The sequence below is a fragment of the Alexandromys fortis genome, unplaced genomic scaffold (genome assembly GCF_014885135.2).
Source record: "Alexandromys fortis isolate MF-2015 unplaced genomic scaffold, M_Fortis_MF-2015_v1.1 scaffold_82, whole genome shotgun sequence".
Lineage (NCBI taxonomy): Eukaryota > Metazoa > Chordata > Mammalia > Rodentia > Cricetidae > Alexandromys > Alexandromys fortis.
Window position 1 is genome coordinate 6,505,606 of NW_026067963.1, and position 25,858 is coordinate 6,531,463.

Below are 25,858 nucleotides of genomic sequence, written 5' to 3' on the forward strand. Positions count from 1 at the left end.
GTCGGATAGGGGAGCAGGGAAGCACACATCTTAATTAAGGGAGCCATCTTAGGGTTGGCAAGAGATTTGGTGCTCCCAGGTGCCCAGGGCGATGTCCCCAGTTAGTTCCTGGGGCAGCTGAGGACAGAGAACCTGAAATGACCCTATCCTATAGCCATACTGATTAATATCTTGCATATCACCATAGAACCTTCATCTGGAGATGGATGGAGATAGAGACAGAGACCCACACTGGAGCACTGGACTGAGCTCCCAATGTCCCAAGGAGGAGCAGAAGGAGGGAAAATATGAGCAAAGAAGTCAGGACCACGAGGGGTGCACCCACCCACGGAGACAGTGGGGCTGATCTATTGTGAGCTCACCAAGGCCAGCTGGACTACGACTGAAAAACCATGGGATAAAACCGGACTCTCTGAATATGGCGGACAATGAGGGCTGCTGAGAAGCCAAGGACAATGCCACTGGGTTTTGATCCTACTTCATGTTCTGGCTTTGTGGGAGCCTAGCCAGTTTGGATGTCCACCTTCCTAGACCAAGATGGAGCGGGGAGGACTTTGGACTTTCCACAGGGCAGGGAACCCTGACTGCCCCTCAGACTGGAGAGGGAGGGGGAGAGGAGTTGGGGGAGGGGGAGAGGAGAGGGAGGAGGGGGGAAAAGGGAGACGGGGAGGGAAATGGGAGGCGGGGAGGAGGCGGAAATCTTTTTTTTTCAATAAAAAAATTATATTTAAAAAAAAAAAAAGAGTATGCCCATTTAGTATAGTAACAGTAGTAGGTTCTCCCCTAAGGCTATGATGACCTATCAGCCACAGGTTCTTGACCTGACAATAATGCCAAGAATTGGTTTTCTCTTGTGAGATGGAACTGAAATCCAATTAGATTGAAGCACTCCCAGAATGTTGATACCACCATTGCACCAGTGAGCATGTCTTTCCAGGTCAGATGTTATCATAGCTCCCAGGATTCACAGTTGGGCAAGACTGATGATTACTCTCCTTCTTTGGTAACATGGGTAGCACCTCCCAGCATTATGAAAGCTTGCCAGTAGGAATGATACTTCCCTATCAGTGCCACCTTAATATCTCCATGTTTGTGTGACTCAAATACATTGTGTCTTCAACAATAGGATCTTATCAGTTCCAAAGGATGACCAATAGCATTGGCAATAGCCTGTATTATTTGGACATCTACGAGACCCCACTGATGGAGGAGGGTCATCTTTCTATCTGTTGTTTCATTGGTTAAGTAATAAAGAAACTGCTTGGCCTCTGATAGGACAGAATTTAGATAGGTGGAGTCAACAGAACAGAATTCTGGGAGAAAGAAGCTGAGTCAGGTCAGTCGCCATGGTTCTCCCACTCCAGACAGATGCAGGTTAAGATCTTCCCTGGTAAGCCACCTTGTGGGCTACACAGATTATTAGAAATGGGTTAGATCAATATGTAAGAGCTAGCCAATAAGATGCTGGAACAAATGGGCCAAGCAGTGTTTAAAAGAACACAGTTTCCGTATAATTATTTCGGGTATAAAGCTAGCCGTGCAGGCAGCCGGGTGCCAAGAACGCAGCCTGCCGCTCATATCACAGCCCTACCGCTCCAATTACAACACCCCACTAGCCAACAACACCTGAAAAAGTAATGCATCCCTGGCATAAAAATAAATCCCTAGGAATTTTTAATTGTTAGTCTGAGGTATCAAACAGAGCCATTGTTGTCAAGCTTAGGGTAACTCCATTTCAACACTTTTTATATCCATTTGCATATTTATTTTAGGAAGCTTCTACAGTAGTAGGTATAGCACTGCAATTGTTTAATTAAGAATGATCCCTCACAGGTGTACCCAGCCACTTGGGTTTTAGGTAGCTCCAGATGCAGTCAACAACCAAGAATAGCCATCAGACCTGGGAGGGATTGGAGATGTGAATATCATCAAAAACACATTGTTTGAAGTTCTCAAAGAACAAATAAAAAGGAAATAAAATAAATATCTCCATGCATGGGGAAGCAGTAAGTAATGTAGATTTTTTTGTGTACATTTGAGGCATCTGTGCTGAAGAATGGTGCTGTATATTTACTTTAAAGGGGTCACTAAACAGAGTTTCTAGAGCAGCAATAGCAATAGAAGGAAAATATAGGAAACTACGCCAAGGGTCTGTGCTATCAACAACATTGATTTGGTCTTAGGTGGTAAGTTGTGGAAGCACAGAGAAGCAATTAAATGCAGTTTGAAGGTCAAATCAAAGGTTTTTGTTGTAAGTGGGTATAACATTTGAGAAAATCAGGCATACAGGATGCTTCCCAGCCTTGGGACTTGAGGAACAAAGGAAATAAGAATGTGTTTCAACTTCTACACTGGCTTTATTTTACTTTTATTGTGTTATAAAGTGCTATTTTCTAGGCTACCCATCCTGAAGAAGAGTTTGGCAAGTTCTTTAAAATCTAAATATATACATACTGATAATTCTAGACATTATTACAGAGAATTAAGAACTTATATCCATATAAAAATCTATTTGTAGATTACCTTTATCTGTAATACCTTCAAACTAGAACTAGTCAAAAGGAGTCCAAGCTGATAAATCACAAACATACTTGCACATCAGAATGTATAATTAGGATAGGTACTATTAGAAGTTGACAGAATTCTCACATTGGTTCCCTGTTGTGCAGAGAGAGGGATATTATGGTTAGAAAGACTAGACTACATGGAGCCTTTTAGAGTTGTCTCTGCCCAAGAGAAGAATGAACTAAATCAAAACCAGTGTTGCATTCCTGTACGAATTACAGGAATTAGTGCCACCCCATTAAGGACTTAAAAGATACATGGGTGGTAGTTCCCACCACATGTTCACTTATCTCTCCTATCTGGTCAATGCAGAAGACAGGTTGATGTGGGATTCTTCTCCGTATGCTATGAACATGCTATTACCATTTGTTAATAAAGAAACCGCTTTGGTCTATGGCAGGAAATAATACAGGTAGGTGGAAAAACTAAACTGAATGCAGGGAAAAAGAAGACAGAGTTAGGCAGACTATAGCCATGTAGCTGCTAAAGGCGAAAGACACAGGATACTTACTGGAAAATCACAGCCTCATGGAAATACACAGATTAGTAGAAATGGGTTCATTTAGGATATGAGCTAGCTATGAATATGCCTGAACCATTGGCCAAACAATGTTGTAATTAATATAGTTTCTGTGTGATAATTTGGGTCTGGGTGGCCAGGAAACAAAAGTGCAGTCTCTGTTTACAAGAGGTAGATCATGGAGAATGACCACTGCCTATTGAAAACTCAATCAAGTAGTGGCTCCAATGGCAGCTGCTGTACTAGGTTTGGTGTCCTTAGTTGAGCACCTAAACACATCTCCTGGTACATGGTATGCAGGCTGCTCTACCACTTGGACTATATAATCCAATAGATCCACAATGGTTCTTGAGGTATCAGTGTCAAGTAGGGATGCCTTTAGAGCAAGGTTCTATCACCATCTGCAGATAACTATTCTCCCTTTGAGAGACAGCTCTTGGGCCTTAGTAGAAACAGGATGCTTGACAATGGATCACCAAGCTACTATGAGACCTTGGATGGATGCCCTTCATGAGCTGGGTGTTACCTGACCCATCAATCTCTAGAGTAGCATGTGCACAGCAGCAGTCTCTTATCAGATGGAAGTGGTACATAAATTACTGGGCCTGAGCAGGTTCTCAGAGCATAAGCAAGTTACATGGAGAAGTTGGCCAAATGCTTATGGTTTCTATTCCCATTACAATGCTGTCTTCTGCCAAGTATACACCAATTACCTCATTGGTTGTTCCCTGTGGTGGATTGATGGAGGAGGAGACTAGGGCCTATTTTACTGTAGGCAGCACTCAGAAGTGGACAGCTACAGCCTTACAACCCCTTTCTAGGATAACCCTGAAGGACCCTGACAAAGGAAAATCTTCACAGTGGGCAGAAGTTGGGGCAGTACACATGGTCATTATCCAAAATAAAAAGGTTACCAAATTCTAGGTCTGCATAAGAATCAAACAACACGTATTTCCTAAGCATTAAAAGCAGCATAGTGTAGATTTCTACATTTAACAGAATGTTTTCTTTATCACATTATTGTCCAAATATGTTTTTGATATGAGTATCAGTTTAATTTATTATGGATTCAACATGGGACATCTCTGTGTATGTAGAATATGTTCCCCCTGAAGGCCCCTGGAATAGATAACACTTGTATTCTAATGCCCCGTTCACTGAAACCCTAATCCACACTTAGAACCTGGGTATTCTTGTCTCTATCTCTGTGGTTCTCTACATGATGATTACAGTGGGGAACTGAACACTTGCTAACACTGGTGCTCCAATAGCTTCCCCACACTAAAGTATGAAGGCCTAGACTCAAGTTATTCACTGATTAGGCCAACCAATGACCCTCAGCTTCCAAATCTTTCTTGTGAATGCCCATATCTGAAGCTCTGTAATTTGGAGCCACAAGGGAGAAAAAGAGAAAAAAGAAACATCAATGATAATGACGTCAATAGCTATCATGTGTTAATAGTGGTCTCATCTTCAACACAGCACTCTTAAAAGTTACTCTAGGTGAATGAACTAGGCTTGAATGAGTCACGTGGGCCAGCTTGAAGGTGGAAATGCCTGACAACTTTCCTTCGGGACATTTTGAAACAGCATCTAAGGTTTGCACCACTTTCATGTCTGGAATTCTGATGCCATTCAGTCAGAATGTGGGGGCAGAGCACATGGTCCTTAGCTCTTTGAAATGGCGTTCTGCTTTCAAGAACATCACCAAGCCGCCATTGTCAGGCATGCATACTGATTCTTGGACCCTTGTCAATGCTAAAGGTCTCCAGTTCACCAGTCCTTTCATTCTCTGTCACAAGCTCAACTGACTACAGTGTTTGTCAAAAGACATTTACAAATTTCATTTCATTAGTCTTCATGATTAAAAAGAATGCATCACGCTGTATCCTGAAGTCCACTTTAATTCAGAAATTCAGTTATTGACTAAAATATTTCCTAACTTATGGTCTTACATCATATCCCATCTGCTTTTTTAGAAATCTGACTGCCAACAAAACCTACGGAATGTGCCAGACTCCTCCTGTCTAGATACCAGAGCTAGTTCCTTCCCCAGAGCTGCCAGGTACAACACCATGCATGGAATCAAATCACAGACTTTCCAGCCTGAGTTTTCTATCATCCTCCCCACACTGTTTTTTCATGTGCTAATGCATTCTAAAGAATGAAAGACATTCCTGGCATTTTTATTTCCTAGGGCTGAATCAAAAGTAAACCAATTGCAAATGGTTTCAATTAAAACCTTTAAGAAAAAGTAGATCATTTCAATCCCATCAGAATTTGGAACCAGAAAAAAAAAAAAGAGAAGATTCACAGACTGAAATCATTTTTAACAGAGAAAGAAAAGAGGTACTTACAGCCAACCATCATCATGGCTACCGAGAACATCTTCTCTACATCTGTGGTCGGAGCTATGTTTCCAAATCCTATGGTTGTAAGGCTCGTCATGGTGAAGTAGAGGGAGGACACATACAGAGAGTCCTTGCTGGGTCCTCCTTCCCAGATCCCTGCACTGGTATTGTAGCGATATGGAGTCCCGATGCTCAAGGCCAACTGGTAGAGCCAGCTGTCTATCTGAATGGTGTTGGTGACTTCATCAATGACCTCGTAGTCTCCAATGCTGTACCAGATGCAGGCCAGCCAGTGGGCAACCAATCCAAACACACACACCAAGAGCACGAGGACCGCAGCTCCATACTCCAAGTAGTGGTCCAGTTTCCTAGCAACACGGCCCAGGCGTAAGAGGCGCACCACCTTTAAAGAACTGAAGAGACTGCTGATTCCCTGCACAAATAATAATATACAAAGATGACATTAGGAAACAATATAATAAGCTACCTTTATGAATTTGGCTATCCAATTATATAAAAAAAACATACACATAAGAAAACTCCAATTATAAGTAAGCAAGAAAAAACCTGAAATGATAAATATTTTTCTTTAAAATGCAAATTCCATCCTACCCAGGAATAAAATATTTTCAAAATTTACTCACTGAAATGAGTTTCCATTAGCTAAGAACTGCTCAATCTAAGAGAAGTACAATTTTCCAATGCTCTCTGCACAAGGTAGATAAAGAGGTGGTCAATCCAAGCTCTTTCTTTTTCTCTTGCTACAAAAGTCTCCATTTATTCCTTACTGTCTAGGTGGTGAAGCTGCACCTTCTGAATAAGGAAACCCGGTCTCCCCAGCAAGAAAACAATAAATTTCTGTGCATTTGGGCACAAGAAGCAAAGATCATCACTATTTCCACTATGTCCTGTCCCAGCCTGGATGAACAGGTAAACCTAGGGTTGGTACACAGACTCCAAACTTCCTTCACCCTCTAGTAATAGTCATAGAGAAAATACCCAGAGGAAGAGCAGCAAGACATTCACAACATGTTGAGAAATTTATCAAAATCAAGGAAAATCCCATAGTCACTTTTTCGGGAAGCATATGATAGGCTAGCTGGGGATGGGGTGAAGAGGCAGAGAAAATGCATCCTGGTACATATTGTAAAACAAAGGAAAATTAAAGCAATGGTCTGGGAGGCTCTCACCTGAAAATCAAGTAATGGCCATGACCTCTTTACCATGACTTCTATTTCCCAGATGGTAGAGAGAGTGGCCACCATCATCTACTCTGATCAACAGAGGGACTGATGAGGCGGAAAAGAGATGACAATAACAAGACTCTAATTCCAGAAAAATGAAGCTCGTGACATTTAAGGGGGGAAATGCATCTGCTCTATTATACTTTTTTTACCATGAAAATTCTGAAGAGAAAGGGAAACCAGAACACAAGATGCAGAAGCAACAGATCCTGAAGACGTGAGAAGTAGCGGGTCATTCTGGCAGCTTCATCTCCACCTGGCTCTCTTTAGGCTGGCCTCAATTTCCCTCGCCAGCTCTCAGATGCTGTGACATATAAACAGCCTTGAAATAAACTCCCATTTCACTTGAACATTTGGAGTGAAAATAAGATACTGAACTTTTGGTAGTTAAGAGAACTGAATTAGGGCTGAGGGCACAACTCAGTCTGTAAAGTCCTTGCTGCTCCAGTGTGGAGAACCTGAGTTCAACCCTTAGAAACCATGTAGAAGAGGTGAGGTATGGTGAATCACAGCACTGGGGAGGCAGAAACAGGTGGATCCAGTTTCTGGTGGGAGACTTTACCACAAAATATAAAATAAAACGAAAATAAGGTAGACAGTGTTTGAGGAGGAGCAGTTCCTCAATATATACACAAACATGGACATATAAACACAAGAAAAAAAGAAGGAAGGAAGGAAGGAAGGAAGGAAGGAAGGAAGGAAGGAAGGAAGGAAGGAAGGAAGGAAGGAAGGAAGGGGAGGGAAGGAAGGGAAAGAAAAGAAGGAAGGAAGAAAGAGAAAGGAAGGAACAAAGAGGGAGGGAGGGAGGGAAGAAAGGAAGGAATATTAAGAAGAAAAACAGGCACAATACAGAGGCATCAATGTTATAAACTAAAAAGGTTCAAGACAGCTCAGGAATGCTCAAATACAGAGATGTATAATTGTTAACAGGAAAGAAAATAAGGGCTTATGGAGCCCATCTGTATGTCAGGCTCTGGGTGAGCACTAGGGACATTAAGATAAATACTCCGGGCCTCTGTTTGAAGGAACTCATAACTGAAATACACGAAAACTCAAAGTTCAATTTTTTAAGTTTTAAATGCTGTCCAGTATGCTGTCTTTTCAGGGAGTTTGAATTTGTGAAGAAAGGGTGGGGCTTCTCTTTAAATGCTGCACAGAAAAAAAAATCATTTCTGCTTGAATTCTTCTCCATTTAAAGCAAAAGGAAAAAAGAAAGGAGATATTTTTGCCCCATTTGAACTAATACATTGCCACCAGCTCCTGCTAGAATGTACAGATTAGAATTCATTAGATTGGAGTCCCAAAGAGAGAGAGAATTGATCCAAAAGGAATCAGGCCAGCCTGAACCACAACTCCTGTCAGGGCCACTTACTCAAAAGCATGTTTTCCACAGCCTAGTCCAACTTCCCTTAGAAGATACATGATGCTTCACGAAATAGGTTTGGCCGTAGGTTCTATTAACAACCTTTTTATCTTTTTAACTTGCTTTTAACCAACTCCCCAACTGACATACTTTGCAAAAATCATCTTTCACGTGAAGGTTACCCTTCTCCATGATTTTTTTCTGAGTTGGGGTTCTCATCATAGTACCCCTAGCCATTTTAGGGTCTCATTGGTCTTACTCATGGGATTGGATGACCTCCCAAGACTTCTCCGAATACTCAACAGAAATCACTCTTGAGTTTTTAAACGAGAGGCAAATGCCTACTATAAATTTCCATGTGGATGCCCCAGTGGGTTCCAAAGGTCTGAAAGGGACAGGGATGCTTCATTCTCCCAACTCAGTCCCTTACCCCTTGTCCTGCAATATACATCAATGTCACCTACCTGGTCTCTGAGCTTCAACTCTTTCCTCTTTCTGATAGATCAGTTTTACGAGCTTCAGGCTATTCATTGCTCAAAGTGTTTAAGAGAGCGACATATACTGACACAACAAATCTATCACAATATTCCTTTCTTGCTTGCTCCTATAGCCATACCTCAGACATGGATTCAGGTTTTGATTTGTACTGCTCATTGCTGATACTGCTGTATTTGTTGCACTTGTGTGACCCCTCCCTTCCTATAGGTCCCAAATCACACTGTACAAGCTACCAGAATAAGTCTTTAAAAGACACAGCTGTCTAATCACGTCCCTTTCTGACCTAAAACCATTTTCTACTAACTTGTTATTCATGGGATTAACTATTACTTCCCCACTATAATCTATGAATTCTTGATGACCTGGTCCTCATTCACCCCAGCAACTCCTCTGTATGATGGCCAGGCGGTTGCAGGATCTACTTGGCATGGTGGCCAGAATCCCAGGCTGCTCCGTGCCACGTTGCAACTGGTTCATTCCCTCTTCTTAGATAATCCTTCCCTTCAATTTTCTTGGTGGCTAGGATCTTATGACATGGCAAATATTCTCCCCTCCGCCATCCTCATCGTCATGATCTCACTTTCTCTTCCCCTTGAGAACTGGGTGTTTAGCTTGGTGACATCATGCACTCTTTGCACATCTCCAGTAAAACAATTGTCACAATCACACTTTATTACAAATCTCTCCGTGCCTGACAGGCCAGGAAACTGTAAACTCCTTGAAGAGTTTCTCTAGCGTCAATTACCATCCTGCCAGTTGAAATTCCGTTAAGCAGTCAGTTCAGTCAATAAACGAAGGAGTAAATTTTAGAATAAGCAAACGTAGGAATGGCTCCAGAGTCCTTTAGTTGTAGCTAACAAACTGACTTGACAGCTTAATGTGAAGAAGGAGCCGTCAGTGGAACTTCGCATTATAAGAAAAGAGCTCAGAAATAAATATGGAAAAAAATTTTCACTGTCTCTGCACTGACCAGGCAGGCCACATGTTCTATATACTGTGCCCCTTAAATATATAGTCTATATAAATATTATATATATATATATTTCACCAGAGGATTGCAGAAAAATAACTAAAACCCATGGACTTTGAGAAATGGGGAAGGAACTAAAGAAACAGAGACTGAGCAGGTTACAGCTATGTTCCAATACACAGGCCATGAGCGAGGGTAAGTTCGTTCTGTACAAGCCTAAGATGAGCAGCCTGGTTCATGGTTGGAATGATATGAATGGAGGGATGTACCAAAGACATCCACAGCCATGTGTCATGCACCTCATGCAGTCAGCCAAGCAAAAAGCTGGACCATTTACTGCTGCTTCAAAAAGATAGACTAGGTGACAATGAATATCATGCATTTGGTACTGTTCTTGGTGTTTTTAATACGTGAAATAACTTATTCTCCAAAACAGTTCTATGTGATAAGCATCATGAAAACATGGTCCAGAAAAGTTCAGTCATTTCACAAAGTTCACATAGTTTATCTAAGAATAAACATGAGCAATCCGGTGTCAGACTCCTTGAAAGCTGGCTTATTTGAGGAGAAATCTCTACGGGGCATGCCTAAAAGATGGCATACCTAAGCCCCCTGGCAGGGCTCAGTAACAGCAAAGGTCCGCAGGTCTGTGGAGGCACGTAGTCCTGGGACATGTAGCAAGCCATTTCATTTTCTGCTAGTGGGATTCTGACCTTCATTGCTCACAGGATGGCAGAGAGGCTTCAAGGTCACAGCAAGCAAACAGTGCAAGCACCATCCAGGCCCAGCTGTCCAGATTCTTAACACCTTCTCTTAACACATTCACAACAAATGCTTGCTTTGCACTCTTCCTGTCCACATAGCCCACACAGTCTCAACAATCTGAAACTTGCTAAACACCAGCACTTAACACGTCCTCTCAGGCCTTGTCAGGCACCTACGATTAAATGCACTCTTTTTCTGGGCTTTAATAACCACATGTCCACCTTTGTCTGCACTGTATGAAACTTCCCGCTATTTCTGTGTGTAGCCAATAGTGCACTAGACTTCATGCTACCAAAGGCAATGCCAAACTTCACCTTTGAACTTGCATTCAGTGTTCAACTCATTCATTGTTTTATTCAATCAGAAACTGTTATCCAAAGTAACAGACAAATAACTAAGTTGGTTTTGTTTAGAAATTCTTCCTTATTTTGTATCAAAATGAATCCCATGCAATCATTACAAATAAAAAGTCAGAATAACCTAAAGCCAAATGTCCATCCCAGAAGAATGGATATGGTATACTATCTTCAATCAGTGGAGTACTATCTAAAAATAAACTAAAATTATACCTAGTAACACAAATACGTATAAGAATACCATAGTAAACAAAATCAATAAGACACCAAAGGGTATGTACTATATGATTCCACTTATGTGAAGTTCAAAAAGAAGCTAAATTACTCTATGTGGTTAGAAGTGAGGATATTAGCTTTCATTGTTGGGGGAGGAGTAGTGATGGAGTGGGTTTGCTTTGTGAAGTTCCATGATGTGCTTTTCCTAAAGTACATTGGAAGACACACCCCATGGTCTTGCCTGTGATCCTAACGTATCATCAGGCATGGGTTCAGATGAATGATTCCTCACTCACCCTATTACTAGAGAGCAGAACTAGCCAAATTCTGTATCTAAAGCAAAGCATTTTCTAATCTTATGGTTCATTCCTATGGCCTTCACAATGGGCCACAAATTGGATTTAATTCGCTGGTAACTTTAATTTTCCTCCTCTGATAATACTGGATACTTTTACTGACTTGTCTTCAAAAACTTCTCTTTTCGTCTATACATACACTTAATAACAATTTCTTGATTCTCTACTTTCCGCCAGTGTTGCCTGTTCATGCATCTCTGCTTTATTTTACTCCAAACTTCGCAGTTCTTTTGTACCCTCCTCTACACCCATAGCTTTCCACCTTGTTATAACCTGTGAAATCTCACAGCCCAAATCCCTGAGGCTCTTCTGGTGGAAAAAAAATAATCAAACACAGCAAATGCATAATAGAACACGGTGGTTTAATGGGGAACTCTGATTCCTCTCATCCACCTTCCTATCTTCCAGTTTCCTTTCTTGATAAACCCACCTCCCCAAGGCCATAGTAGAGCAAGGAACACCCTAGAGCAAGAGAAATCCCTATGCTATTAACTCTTTCCTTGTTTTCTGGATTTCCACATTAACAACTTCTGAGAACAAGTTCTTTCAGTGATAAAAATATCTAAAACATGCATGGATTCATTCAGCTGATCGTCGTAACAATAGTAGGGAAGTCATTCAGCCAATATTCTTTCTTCCTTTCTTCCTTCCTCTCCTTGTTGTGTAAACATAAGAAGAATAATCAAGAGACTTTCCGGTGAATAATAATTAATAATAATAAAAATATTACATGAAAATGAAAGGATGATGAAAGAACAGAAATTTAGATGCCACGCCCTGTTGCGTGGCTTTTCACTTATACCTTGCCATCTTGCAACACAGAATTCTGGGACAGATCATTAAAAAAAAAAACACCTGGGATTATTTTTCTTCCTATATCAGTTCTCCCCTGCAAAGCAATTTGCAACCCTCCCATTAACCGATAGGATTTCTTTCAGAGCCATCGAATCTGAGCCAGTCTTCTGGCATATTGTATCCAGCAGAAAGTGATTTCAATGCCATTGTATCGGTTCCAAACCTTGACCACAAATCCCTTGCACAATTCTACTCATGGCCTTAGAAGCCAACCCAGTTACTGTGTGAGAAAGATCAGCTAAGCTTTGGAAGGATGAGAGGCCATAGAAGCATGGCAAAAGTAGCCTTTGCATCACTGAGTTCCACCACCTCAGCTGCAGTCAGTTCAATAGCTAGCTAGTGAGATATAGGTGAACTTGCCTGACATGAGCCCAGACAGCCAGTTCAGAACTACTTATTTAAACCACAGACTAATCACTTACAAGTTAAAAAAAATACTTAAATTGCAGAGAAAATGCCTATCTGATAAAATAGATTTAAACCAAAATCACCAAATAGGCAAGACACATGGGCCTGCAAATTGAGACATATTTAATAATTATTAGGTATCAATTGTCTGTTACATCAGAAGAAATTATGCTATCACCATAATTTGCAAGGATTCATAATAATCAGTTCTCCAAAACAGGGAACTCGAAGTTGTGACTATACAAAATTTAAAAGTATTTCAGAAATCTAATCTTGCTTAAAATCTCATCATTACTTTAAATGGTATCCATGCAAACAGTTCTTTCAGTAAACTAGCATCAGGGGTCGTCTGCCAATTTATGTGCAATGACTTTCCCAATTTGCAACACCCATGCCCATGGACAGGCACACATGAAACACATCACATCTGCTGCAGCCTCAATAACCTTGGATTGAAATTTTTTTTTCTGTTTGATTACAATGCTCTTTTCTGTTAAGTTCAGTGACACAGTTATACAAAATGCAACCGTTCCCTTCCAGCCAGGAAACAGATATTTTCCCTCGGTCTCTCAACCCTCTGAAACCTCTATTTCTCTTATTATGCAGAAGCATTATTTTAATAACGGCAACACTAGAAAATCCTTAGCACTTCTTGCTCCTCTTATACGCTATCAAAATCTGAATCCTCACCAACTACCAGCTTTCTTTATACCTGAGTAAGAATTATTTGGGAAGCCATACATTAGAAAAGATTGTTTTTAGTACAAATTCACTAGTCACCTTCAATGCATTTCTCAACTACCAAGCAACTATGTTATATAATTTGGGTTTTTTTATTATTATTAGGGATTTTTTCTTTTTTAATTAATTAATTAATTAATTAATTAAAGATTTCTGTCTCTTCCCTGCCACCGCCTCCCATTTCCCTCCTCCTCCCCCAGTCAAGTCCCCCTCCCTCATCAGCCCAGAGAGCAATCAGGGTTCCCTGCCCTGTGGGAAGTCCAAGGAACACCCACCTCCATCCAGGTCTAGTAAGGTGAGCATCCAAACTGCCTAGGCTCCCACAGAGCCAGTACGTGCAGTAACATCATTTGCTACCTGTAGTTTAAAACGTCTCTACTCTAGCACTATTCCTCCGTCTATTTTCCCATAAACATGTAAACACTTTATATATCTCTTAGTAAAAATAATATTATTCCACTTTCACTGTCTTAAAGATGTTGTCCAATTAAGAAATCACCAAGGAGTATCCTTATCATCTTTTTTAACATCCCTTTCTCCTCACCTACCTTGAAATTTTACTGGTTCTGACCCCTGAGGACCTCTCAAACATCTACTCTTCTCCATCCGACTGTCACCACGATATGAGCTGCTCTCCTACACCTAGAAGGGTTTCTAAAGCTTCAAGGAATTTATTTGAGTACATGTATCCTGTTATGAGCATTATAAAAACAGTTTCATTGTCAGAATCACTGCCAGCTTACCATCACAGATTGGACTTCCTCCAAACTTTGCATCCCTGATCTAGCCCATGCTTACCCCTCCAGCCTCAATCTCCACTGCTGTTCTGTTCCCTAACCACTTTACTACTGATCCACTGAATAGAGCGGGCTTCCTCACATGAGGACTGGGCATTTGTCATTTGTCATAGACGGAATGTTCCACAAGTCTTTCATGTCCCTATCCTTAGCCTACATGGCTCCATTGATACTTTAGAGCTCAGCCCAGTCATCATCTTCTCAGAGAACCATTCCGTCCCTATTTAGAGCAGGTCATTTCACTAGATAACCTCAAAAGGGCCTACACATTTCCATCCTGATATTTGCCTTTGTGGTTGTGCGTGCCCATGATATTATTTTCATTCTTGAATCCACAAGTTAGCCGGCAGTATTTTGGCACACAGCAAGCACTCAAATGTTTATTGGAAAATTAGTACACCAAGAAAGGAATAAAATAATAAGTATATAAGTCTCTCATAATAATTTTGGACTCATCCAGCATTGATATTGTAATAAATAATTAATAGATATTCAATTTTCACAAATAAGCTACATCGGGCAACTGGAGAGAAACCACAAAACAATAATAAGCTTTGTTTCATAAGTATTGGGCTCTTCTTCCAAATAGATTTTATACATGAATAACTCCATAGTCCATTTCCATTCCTTTTCGTAGAGTGCAATTGAAAGACTGAGAGAAAATTGCAAACTACATTTGTTATCTGAACCTCTAACCCAGATAACAAATTCTATTGCCTACTTTCTATTCCGAACTTACTTCTCTGACTCATGCTACCAAGAGCTCCATAGGGAAATAATCCTAATTACTCCAGGCATTAGCCGCATCCTTCAGTAGGGGATCTGAATTTAAATAACTTGTAAATGACACTTGCTTTAGACAATTTGTATTCTAAATGAATCACAATGACTTGCATAGATAGATAGATAGATAGATAGATAGATAGATAGATAGATGATACATATATACATAAATACATACATACAACAGGTAAAGAAAGGATTGTTACATTTTGCAACAATAATTTACCAACATTTTTCATGCTTCTCATTAAGAAGAGACTTTAATATCCACTAGGTCAACAACAAATGCAAAACCTGGTCAAAATATGCAGACTACAGTGAGGTATATTAACTAAAACCTTTGCTTTCTCCAAACATTATATTATATTATATGGTTTCTCCAACAAAGTTGGAGGATGCTTCAAATCCTTCTTCAATAATTTTCAGGCTTTATAATCAAATCTAAACTCTGTACCACAGCCCGCCTTTGCCCACCTTCCCCAAGTCTCACTCTGCATCTGTCTCTTGCTCTCTCTACTCTGTTCATAAAGGACTCCTTCCCTTCCCTCAAAAATGCTCTTTCCCCTGAGGGAACTTCAAGTATCCTGTTTAAAACTGTTTCTCTAACCTTCCAACTGCTTCTTTTGCCTCATGAATTTCTACTCATCTTCCAGGTCTGAACTAAAGAGACTTTAGAGACTTGTCGTAGCTATTCCCTTCATCAAGGAAGCTGGGATTCTTGCTACATAGCACCAATAATTGGTCCAAGAAATGCTGGCAGAAAAAAAGTAACAGGCAATGAAATTTGAAACAGAAAAAGACCAAAGCTATTGCAATTAGCTATGTAAGCAAATAAAGTAGAGAAGTTAAGTATAGGTGCCTATTGGTTTTTATCAACTTGACACAAACTGGAATTACTAGGGAAGAGTGAGCCTCAAATGAGGAATTGCATCCATCAGGCTGGCCTGTAAGCAAGACCATAAGGCATTTTCTTGATTGATGTGAGAAGGCCCAGACTACAGTGGGGGAGGGGACATTCCTCTTGGTCCTGGGATTCTAAAGAAAGCAAGCTGAGCAAGTGATGGACAGCAAATGAGTAAATGGCTTTCTACTATGGTCCCTGCCTTGGTAGGGGCCCTACTTGAGTTCCTGCCCTGACTCCCCTTGATGATGGACTATGACAAGAAAGTGTAATGCAAACAAATCCTTTCATCCCAAGTTTCTTTGGGTCAGTGGTTTACCACAGCAAAGAAGAAGAAAGCTAGGACAGGGTATAACCTAGAGTTTTCCAGGGAAACAGAGCTAATAGGAGACCTACAGATAGAATTACATTTACATGATGGAGTACTACCCAGCAGAAAAAAATAACGACATCTTGAGTTTTGCAGGAAAAATGGATGGAGCTTGAAAACATTATTTTGAGTGAGATAACCCAGACACAGAAAGACAATTATCACATGTACTCACTCATAGGTGGTTTTTAAACATAAAGCAAAGAAAATCATCCTACAAACCACAATCCCAGAGAACCTAGATAACAATGAGGATACTAAGAGAGACTTACACAGATCTAATCTACATGGGAAGTAGAAAAAAGCCAACATCTCCTGAGTAAATTGGGAACATGGGGACCTTGGGGGAGTGCTGAAGGGAGGAGGGGAGAGGCAGGGAGGGGAGCAGAGAAAAATGTAGAGCTCAATAAAAAATGGAGACAGTCTAAAATGAGGAAGAATTACAGATGTGTCAGGTGGTACATACATCAAGAGACATGTCTACAGCTCTACAGAGACCTCTACTTATATCTATCTGTCAAGAAAGACATTTGGGAAATTAGTACACATGATTACAGGGCCTTTACAGTCCCTCATGTAACCATCTGTAAACCAAAGGCCCAGCCAGGAGAGTCATTAGCATAATTCCAACCAAATGTGAAGACTAAGAATAAGAACTGTCTTATTAGTCCTAGTCTCTGACTAAGACAAAATGAGATGAAATACCTGATCATGTGATCAAGACAAAAAAAAGAGAAAAAAGAAGAGGAGGAAGAGGAGGAAGAGGAGAAGAGGAATTCCTCCACCTTTGTTCCATTTGGATTCTTAACATACTAAAAGAGACCCACCCACACAGGGGAATGTCATTTCCTCTACCAAATGCACTAATACAAGAGGGGAGGGAGGGAGAGGGAGGGAAAAAGAGAGAGAGAGAGAGAGAGAGAGAGAGAGAGAGAGAGAGAGAGAGAGAGAGAAGCAGGCTGAGGGACTTAACCTCCAAGTTTTGTGCTCCAGTCAGGCTGGGATGTAGAATTGATCATCAGACTTAAAAAAAAGTGGGGGGGGGGGGGAGAGAGGAAAGTAAAACTTGAGGGCAACACTGAGCGAGCCAGATTAATAACAGAATGGTCAGGTGAAGATCTGCAAATCCCGAAACAGTTAGAGCTTCGGAATGAGAAGCCTTGTTTCCTGAAGCACTTCTCTCAAATTGACCCCTTTCTAATGATTTTGACAGTATATGTTCATGCATTTGTATTGGTTATAATTTAAAATATATCAATGTTAAGATAAGACAATAATGTGTTCAGACAGTAATTCCATGTTTATTCCCGTCCATTCTGATCTCATTTTATCCCTATCTCCCATCCCACCACTCTCTTCCTTGACCACTGGCCAACTTCAGTGTTAGACCCACTCACCGAATATTAGAATTTGCCTGTGCATTGGGCCAAAGGCTCTTCAGTAATATTGATATAGGATCCTATTTTACTTTCTAAGCTATGATTGTTCCTTTTTCTTTTTTTTTGTTTGTTTTTTTTATTGAAAGAAAAGAAAAAAAAAGAAATTCCCACCTCCTCCCAGCCTCCCATTTCCCTTCCCCTCCTCCCACTTTTCTCCTCCTCCTCCCACTCCTCTCCCCCTCCTTTTTCTATGCTCTAAAACAATGTCATCTTTCCATGTAAACTGCCTATCACTTGAGGTCTCTTTTCTCCAACAGCTACATTTAACAACAACATACTTTCCTATCTGGTTCAACACTTAATCATTCAAGTCATTATCTATGTGAGTTATTGTCCTGAATTATTTTAATTTGGAGCAAATATCCCAATATCTATTTATATATGCACTACACACACACATATATAGAAGATATATACATGTGTGTATGTATAGTGTTTTAATTTTTCTTGCTTGTTCACTGTGTTTTTCTCTCAACAGACTATAAGCTTTAACCAAGATGGCCATAACTTGATTAATCTTTAGGCCAGTCTCATCTCAATTCCAAGGCCCCGATTTCCTTTTCATCAGTGCAGTTCCTACACAAAATTTTTAGTGAAAAATTTGTTCTCAAGTCCTCTGAGCTGTAATTTTCCTAACCATTCCCAGATTTACAAACTAGGAATGACTTGATCAAGGACTTTGGAAAATATTTCCCAAGACACACAGAACCTTCCCTATTTCACCGAATCTAGGCCCAACTTTGGTAAGCATCATTTAGCAAATACAGGTGCCCAAATCCCATTGATCAACCTCCCCAGGATTTGTCTCAGAGAAATGAGTCCATTCTCTTACCTCCAATGCAACATTCTCTCTCCAGTAGTCCTGAATATAGAATATTAACAATGTCTGATACAATTTCTCTTAAATAGTTCCATGAAAACAGGAGGTTTTACAGGCTCACACACTGATATATCCCTATCACTTCAAAAAGGGAACCCAAGCATAGTTGGAAGTAAATTGGTGGATGAAATGAAGGAAAAAAACTTTCTTTTTACACCTAAAGGATGATCTTTATAGGAAAAAAAAATAAATCTTTGGGCCACACTTCTATGTTTCTAAATGTATTGCCTTATCTCTGAAGTCAGTTTAAATAGCTAGTATTCACTCTACACACCAGAAATGTGATGAAGCTCATAATCAGTGTTAGAGATATAAATTTACCGATGTTGACATGGAAATTGTATAAGCCATAAAAATAATCACTTTTGCTAATATAGACAACATTGTCATTAACTAGACATATTGATATTAACTTTAATTTTTAGATTTTAGAAATGAACATAAAGTATAATAGATGCTAAGATTCGAACAGATACATTTGATATAATGTTTAGTTAGGAATTTCTAATTATAAGAAAGCAATGCTGCCAGGTTCCTGATAGCTACACCTCCTGATTAAAAGTGTCTAGGACAATGGAAGGGGGAGGAACTCACAAGCCTCACCCCTAATGAGGAGCTATTGAAAGAAAATAATTTCTGAGGAAAGGAGAATTGGTTCTTTGAGGTTGAGACGCCTAGTAGATTGACCACACTACCTTGGATGACCACACAGTTGTGGTTATATGAGTAATACAATTATATTCCTTGGATTGTTAAAATAAAAATTAATTTTAAAAAGAGGTGGTAGGGAGGTGAGGGGTTGATCTCAGAGGAGTCAGGGGGAGGAGTAAGTGGCAAATACAATTAAATAAACTGTATGCAATTCTCAAAGAATTAATAAAAATACTATTTTAAGCAGCTAGAACAATTATGACAGCTATAAAATCTCAAACAAAAGCATTTGAGGAAGGCCATTCAAAACTTAATAAAATTCCTTGTGCAATGAGAAGAGTATCTGAAGAGAGCTAATTTTTAATTGGCACATTGATCTAAACACAAGCACAGTGAAAATACTGTCATGGGCCAGGCATGAGGGTACATAACTGTATTCCCAGTACTCAGAAGCTCAAGAAAGGAGGATCATTAAATCCAGGTCAAGGTATGAGGCACAGTGGATTTGAACTAGCCTAGAATACGTAGTCAGTTCAAAGCTAGCCTGAGTTACATAGAGAGATGGTAGAAGGAAGGAAAAGGTAGCAGGAGAGAGAGAGAGAATGAGAGGGCAGAAACATGGAGGGGAGCGAGAGAAGGAAGACAGTAAAAGGGAGAAGACGGGTGTTTGTGTTCCCCCAAAACACACAAAGCAGAAAACTGCTGGGAAAATCTGTATCCGTGCCTGCAGTACTGACCAATTCAACATGTCAGCTCACAAGACTGCCCCCAGATGGTGGCCAAAAGACTCAGAAGGCGTGCAGGATAGCAGTCATGACTGGTCAGAGAATAGCCTCTTCTGTGGAGGTTGACCTCATAGGAACGTGTAGAACTATCGGCAGAGCTGTAATCATGTGTCCCATCTTCCCACAAGAGACAAGTCAACTATGAGAAAGAGGCTAGAGCTATATTGACCTACAGCCTTGAGATCTGAAGCTGCCTTTCTCCAGCCATTCCAATTGGCCCAGAGAACTGAAACTCTGTCTACAAGCATGACTCTGTGCTCTACTCTAGATCTACTAAAGTGACCCTATTTTCTGAGAATTTCCTGTCCCAAATTCTTGTTTTACTGTTATTGAAAATTTCCAAAAACCATAACTCATGAGTAGAAAACATCAGCAGACAGCTTGTGCTCTCACGATCCCTTCAGTTCTTTGCTTTAAAACCCTCAACTCAGAACTGGTTGTATCTTGCTGGTAGAGCCCATGCATAGATAACACACACAAAGACAAAAATCCCTATGGCCAAAGTAATCGTCCTCACTTAGCTACCAGCAAATCTCTCAACCGTTGCCCTTACCCAGTCTTAACAGATCACCCCAGTTTGTCTCAGACTTTTCAGACTGCTGGTCATGCATTACGATTGTATTTCTCAAGAGTTTCTGTCCCTGGTTTTCCTTTTCATAACACAGCCAAAGCTTCATAAGGTAGTGTTCTCCCTGACTTTTGATCAGCAACAAAGCCAATTCTACTTTCTTTTGTTAGCAAGGTGTGTCCACAATTTGGGGGCATGGAGCTTTTGACAGCCTCATGGCAAGAGATCCCACCAGACCTAATGCCGGTAGTAACAACAGCCCAGGTGCTGGTTTCAGAGTCTCACATGGATGTGTCACTGTTGCATCACTGAATGAACTCTCTTTGCACTTTGGCAACCTCATTTGAGTATTTATAGTTCCCTGAAAGTGTCTTGCAGTTCTGATACAATTACTGACCCTTCTTTTTAATGTAAACTTTACTTCAAAGAATCACAGATTATGAGATTTTCTTCCATTGATTTCTAGTGTAAGAAGAGAAGATAGTTGACCAAAGTCAAAGTCTCATGCAGAAAGGGAAATGGTTTTCTCACTCTTCACAATGTCTAATAAATAAAACTTTCTATTTTTTTTTTTTTTGATCTCTTCTGTATTGTTTTTGAGGCAGGATCTCACTGTGATTCTGACTGCCCTGGGGCTCCCTGTGTAGACCAAGCTTGCCTCAAACTCACAGATCTATCTGCCTGCCTCTGCCTCCACCTCTACCTCTGCCTCCCAGGAGAGCTAAGTTTAAAGTTATTGACCACCACACCCAGCTTTAAACTTTTTAGAGATGACGATACCAATGACAGAGATGAAAGTAGCCCTGTGAATAGATGAGCGTTATGTGCAAGAAGTGACATCATGCAATTAAGGGAAGCAGTTCAAACAAGGCAGGTAGTTCCTCACACGATCCACAGAAACAGAATTTCTCAAGCATGGGGATGTGCACAGCACAGAAAGATGAGAACAACTTCTACACAAGCATCCACATAGCCAAGGTACAATTTTTCACACACAGAAAGCACATAACAATGTATTTCAGCCTTCCTTCGCCTTTATTTTAGAAGCATGCCCCAAAGCTCAAAGACAGGAAGCATTCGTCATGAATGACGATCAGAACAGACAAAAGTGTCTTCTTATGTAAGCAGAAAAATCAAATAAAGGAGCCTCATTACTTGCTATTTCCTATTCTCTTGGAGCTAAGTCCCTTAGCAGACAGACCGTTTTGTCTCCGTGGAAAACTCATGCAAAATAATGCAGGCCTGAAACATTGTTCAATTTCAAATATAAGAAGAATGTCTATCATTAAATCTGTGTATTACCCAACCAGTACACACAAGGAATAGAATCTAAAGTCTCAGACCATAGCCACCACATTTCAGTTTGGAACCTGAGGCTGAATTTAACCTCCAAGCCTTTTCTACCCTTTGAGCTTCACTCTGACCCCTCTTTCATCCCAAAGATTGATGGTTTAAAAGTCATTTTTCTCTCAAACTAAAATCTGGGAGTTTTTGCATTCAGAGACGGTATTATGATCATCTTTTACTCGATACCTGCAATGCTCAGTGGGAAGTCCCATCTAAGCACCACGGGAGCCAATCACTAAACACGCATGAAGGGAACGGCAGATCTGGCCAATCAAACTGAAACATTCCTTGCATATGAGGATAAGATTATGCATGGGATGGGCCTCATCAGACATGTGAATAAAAAGAACCCCACCTTGTCTGTGAGAGGTTTCCTCCTGACCCTTTACTCCCATTATTAGCAAGAAATGCATAATCTAAGGAGACATAACTGCAGTGCCTCAACAGAATAGCACTTACATAGAAACTGAATAGGAGTTGGGAATTAAAAATAGAAGATGTTCAGTTGGAAAGGCTCTCAACCTTGGGCAAGCATAAGGTTTGCCTTTAATACCTTCAGAAACCAGCAGAATGCTTAATCCTTCGATATTTAAAGACCTTTTTATGATTTCTTATTCTTCACTGAAATGGAAGATCAAAGTAGGTAAACCACAAATTCATTATTAGTCATCAAAATATAAATATAAAATAAAATCATCATTAGAATACCCATGTTTGCCAAAAGGCGCATAAATGAAGCAATGGGGACGACAACAGGGTGAAACCAGCAAGCAGTACCTAGAAAATGTCTCAAATCTGGGAAATTAAATAACACGCTTGTAAATATCAGCTATGTCAGAGGAGAATTTGAAGGAGAAATTAAGCCTATTTTGAACTATAAGAAAATGGAAAGCCAACCTAACGCCATTTGTGGGGGGTAATGAAGACAGTGTTTAGAGGAAAATGGGTAACCTAAAGCAAATTAAAGATTCTAAAGTCAGTTTTTCTAAATTGTCACCTCACCTAGAAAAATTAAATCACAAATAGGAAATAATTTTTTTAAATGAGAATGGAAAGTAATGTACTTGAAAACAAGAATTCAATAAAATTAATAAAACCAAACAGTTGGTTTTTCAAAAGATCAATAGAATAAATCTCTAATCCAGGGAACAAAAACAATGAGTGGGAGGAGAAGAAAAGAAAGAAAGAAAGAAAAGGGAGAAGAGGTAGAGAGAAAAAGGGAGGGAGAGGACACACGTTAGATAACATCACAAAACTAAAAATCTTATAAATAGTTTAAATATACCTAAAGAATGCCGTGAATAACTCTATAGCAACAAATTTGATAACTTTAATGAAATGAGAAAATTTCCTGAAAGAAAATTGTAAAACTCATATAAGAAGAAACAGGAACTCAAAATAAGAATATATCTATTAATTAAAATTAGTGAATAATAATCTTTAAAATGAGAATGCATCATTACTAAATGAGTTCAGCGGTGAATTTTCTCAGACATTCAAGTAAGGAACAGCTCCAATTCTTTACAACTTCCAAATGATAGAAGCAGAGAGAATACTCCCGGCATGTCATGAGACCGCCATCACCCTAACAACAAAGCTTAAGACATTATAAGAAAACTATAGACGAATGTCTCTCGTGAATATCAATGCAGAACCCTGAGCAATATTAGGAAATTGAAACTAGCAATGTAGAATAAAACATTATACATGGGGCTAAGTAGAATTATGCCAATTTCCAAAGCTGATTCAACATTGGAAAGCCAAACAACATATTAAAGAGGGAAAATTGCACAGTCACATTAAGGAATCTAGAAAATGCGTTTGACAAAATATAACACAAAATCAGCAAACTAAGATTATATACATCAGCATGGTCTACAGAAAGAGTTCCAGGATAGCTAGGGCTACACAGAGAAACCCCTGTCTTAAGGGTGGAAGAGAAAGAAAAGAATATATACATGTCTTCAGTTTAAAAATGAGAAGCCTTAAAAGAAATACCATACCTAGTAGTGAATGACTGTATTTGTATACATATATATGTCTCCCCTCTCACTGCTTTTATATAACATCATAATAGAAATCCCTACTAATTCAATAAGACAAAAAAGGGGGAAAACGACATATTAATTGAAAAGTAAGGAAAATAAAATTATTGCTAGTCAATTATACTTCTGTAAATGAACAATGCACACATGAAATTTGACATTTAAACCACAATGTTACTACTCACAAAAAATGAAATATGCAAATGAAAATATTGAAATGTGCATGAGATATTAATGATAAAATATACAAAATTCATACAACCTATACAAAAAAAAGGACTGGGGGATATCCCAGTAGTTAAAGTACTTGGCATCAAAGCCTGAGGTCTGGCATTCAGGTCTCCAACCCTCACATAAGCAGTAGGCAGGTATGGAAGCTGACCTATAATCCCAGCTCTCAGGAGGGACTCTGTTTGGAACACGATGATGAGTTAGACTAGTAAAATAAAGGGGGTCTGAGTTCACTCAAAAATCTTCCTCAAAATATAAGGTGGGGAAAAAAAGATACCAAGTGACAATCTCAACTGCCACAAACATGCTCATGCATAAGAACATATAATTGCATATATATCTGTACTTACATGTATACCCACACACTTGTGAACACTCATAGACACAAATGCCATATACACAAATAGGATCCCAAAAATAAAGATAGTTTCCATGTTTATGAATAGTAACACTCAATTTTACTTGCATACTAATTCTTCCTAGTATGAGCTACTAATAAGACACCATTCCAATCAATATAGCATCAATTTTTTAGTGGATATCAGCAAAATAATTCTGAAATCTATATGGAGATATAAAATGGAATAGTCAATGTATTATTGGAGAGAAGGTACTTCCTGGTTACAGGGCTTACTATGAAGCTACAGCAATCAGGAGAGCACGGGATGGGTAAAAGAACAGACAAAAAGATGAATGCAGCAGGACACATAACCCAGAAATTGACTCACATGCAATTGCTCAACTGACTTTTGACAAAGAAACAAAGTAGAACACCGCAACTTTTTTTTCAACAATTGATGGTAGAACAACACATATCCATATGCAAAGACGAAGAGATATCTCAACATAGTTTTGCTTTGCATTTCCCTGGTGACTAAGAATGTTGAACATGCAAGTATTTCTCAGCCATTTGAGATTTCTCTGTTGTGAATTCTCTGTTCTGATCTGCACCCTATTTTTTAATTGAAATATTTGGTTTGTTGATGTCTAGTTTCTTGAGTTCCTTCTATATTTTGGATGCTAGCCTTCTGTCAGATGTGGAGTTGGTGAAAATATTTCCCCATTCTTCAGGCTGCTGTTTTGTCTTACCAACAGCGTCCTTAGCCTTTCAGAAGCTTTTCAGTTTCATTAGGTCCCATTTATTGATTGGTGATCTTAGGGTCTGTGCTCTGGGTGTTCTGTTTCGTCTTACACCTGTCAGAATGACTAAGATCAAAAACACAAGGGACAGCTTATGCTGTTGAGGATGTGGAGCAAACTTGTAGGAGTGCAAACTTGTACAGACACTATAGAAATCAATATGGCAGCTCCTCAGAAAATTGGGAATCGATTTACCTCAAGACCCAGTTATACCACTCTTAGGCATATACCCAAAAGATTCTTGCTCAATTAGGTTCATAGTGACTTCATTCATAATAGCAAGAAACTAGAAACCACCTAGAAGTCCCTCAACTGAAGAATGGATAAAGAAAATGCAGTATTTATTCAATGATGTATTGCTCAGCTATTAAAAACAATGACCTCGTGAAATTTTCAGGTAAATGGATGGAAGTGGAAAAAAAATCATCCTGAGTAAGATAACCCAGATGCAGAAAGACAAACATGGTATGTACTCACTTGTAAGCAGAGAGTCACTGTTAAGTAAGGGATAGTCATGCTACAATCCACAGATCCAGAAAGGCTAAGTAACAAGGAGAGCTCATGTGGGAGACACATGGATCTCCCGGAGAAGGAGAGATGGAATAGGTTTTAAGAGTAGACTGGAGGCAAGTGAGATGATAACAGGAGTGATAAGGTCAAGGGGTGAGACAACTGGAATTGGGGGATATTCGGGGGTCAATACGGAAACCTAG

The 25,858-nt window shown here is 39.7% G+C and overlaps 1 protein-coding gene across 1 annotated transcript in view; it reads right to left on the reverse strand.

The window, feature by feature from the left end:
- The window catches only part of Kcnh5 (potassium voltage-gated channel subfamily H member 5), a 291,745-nt gene that overhangs the window by 199,104 nt on the left and 66,783 nt on the right, over positions 1 to 25,858 (reverse strand). The window contains exon 7 of the mRNA XM_050153729.1: positions 5,443 to 5,869. Coding sequence (XP_050009686.1) covers positions 5,443 to 5,869 — 427 coding nt within the window. The remainder of the gene's footprint in view (positions 1 to 5,442; positions 5,870 to 25,858) is intronic.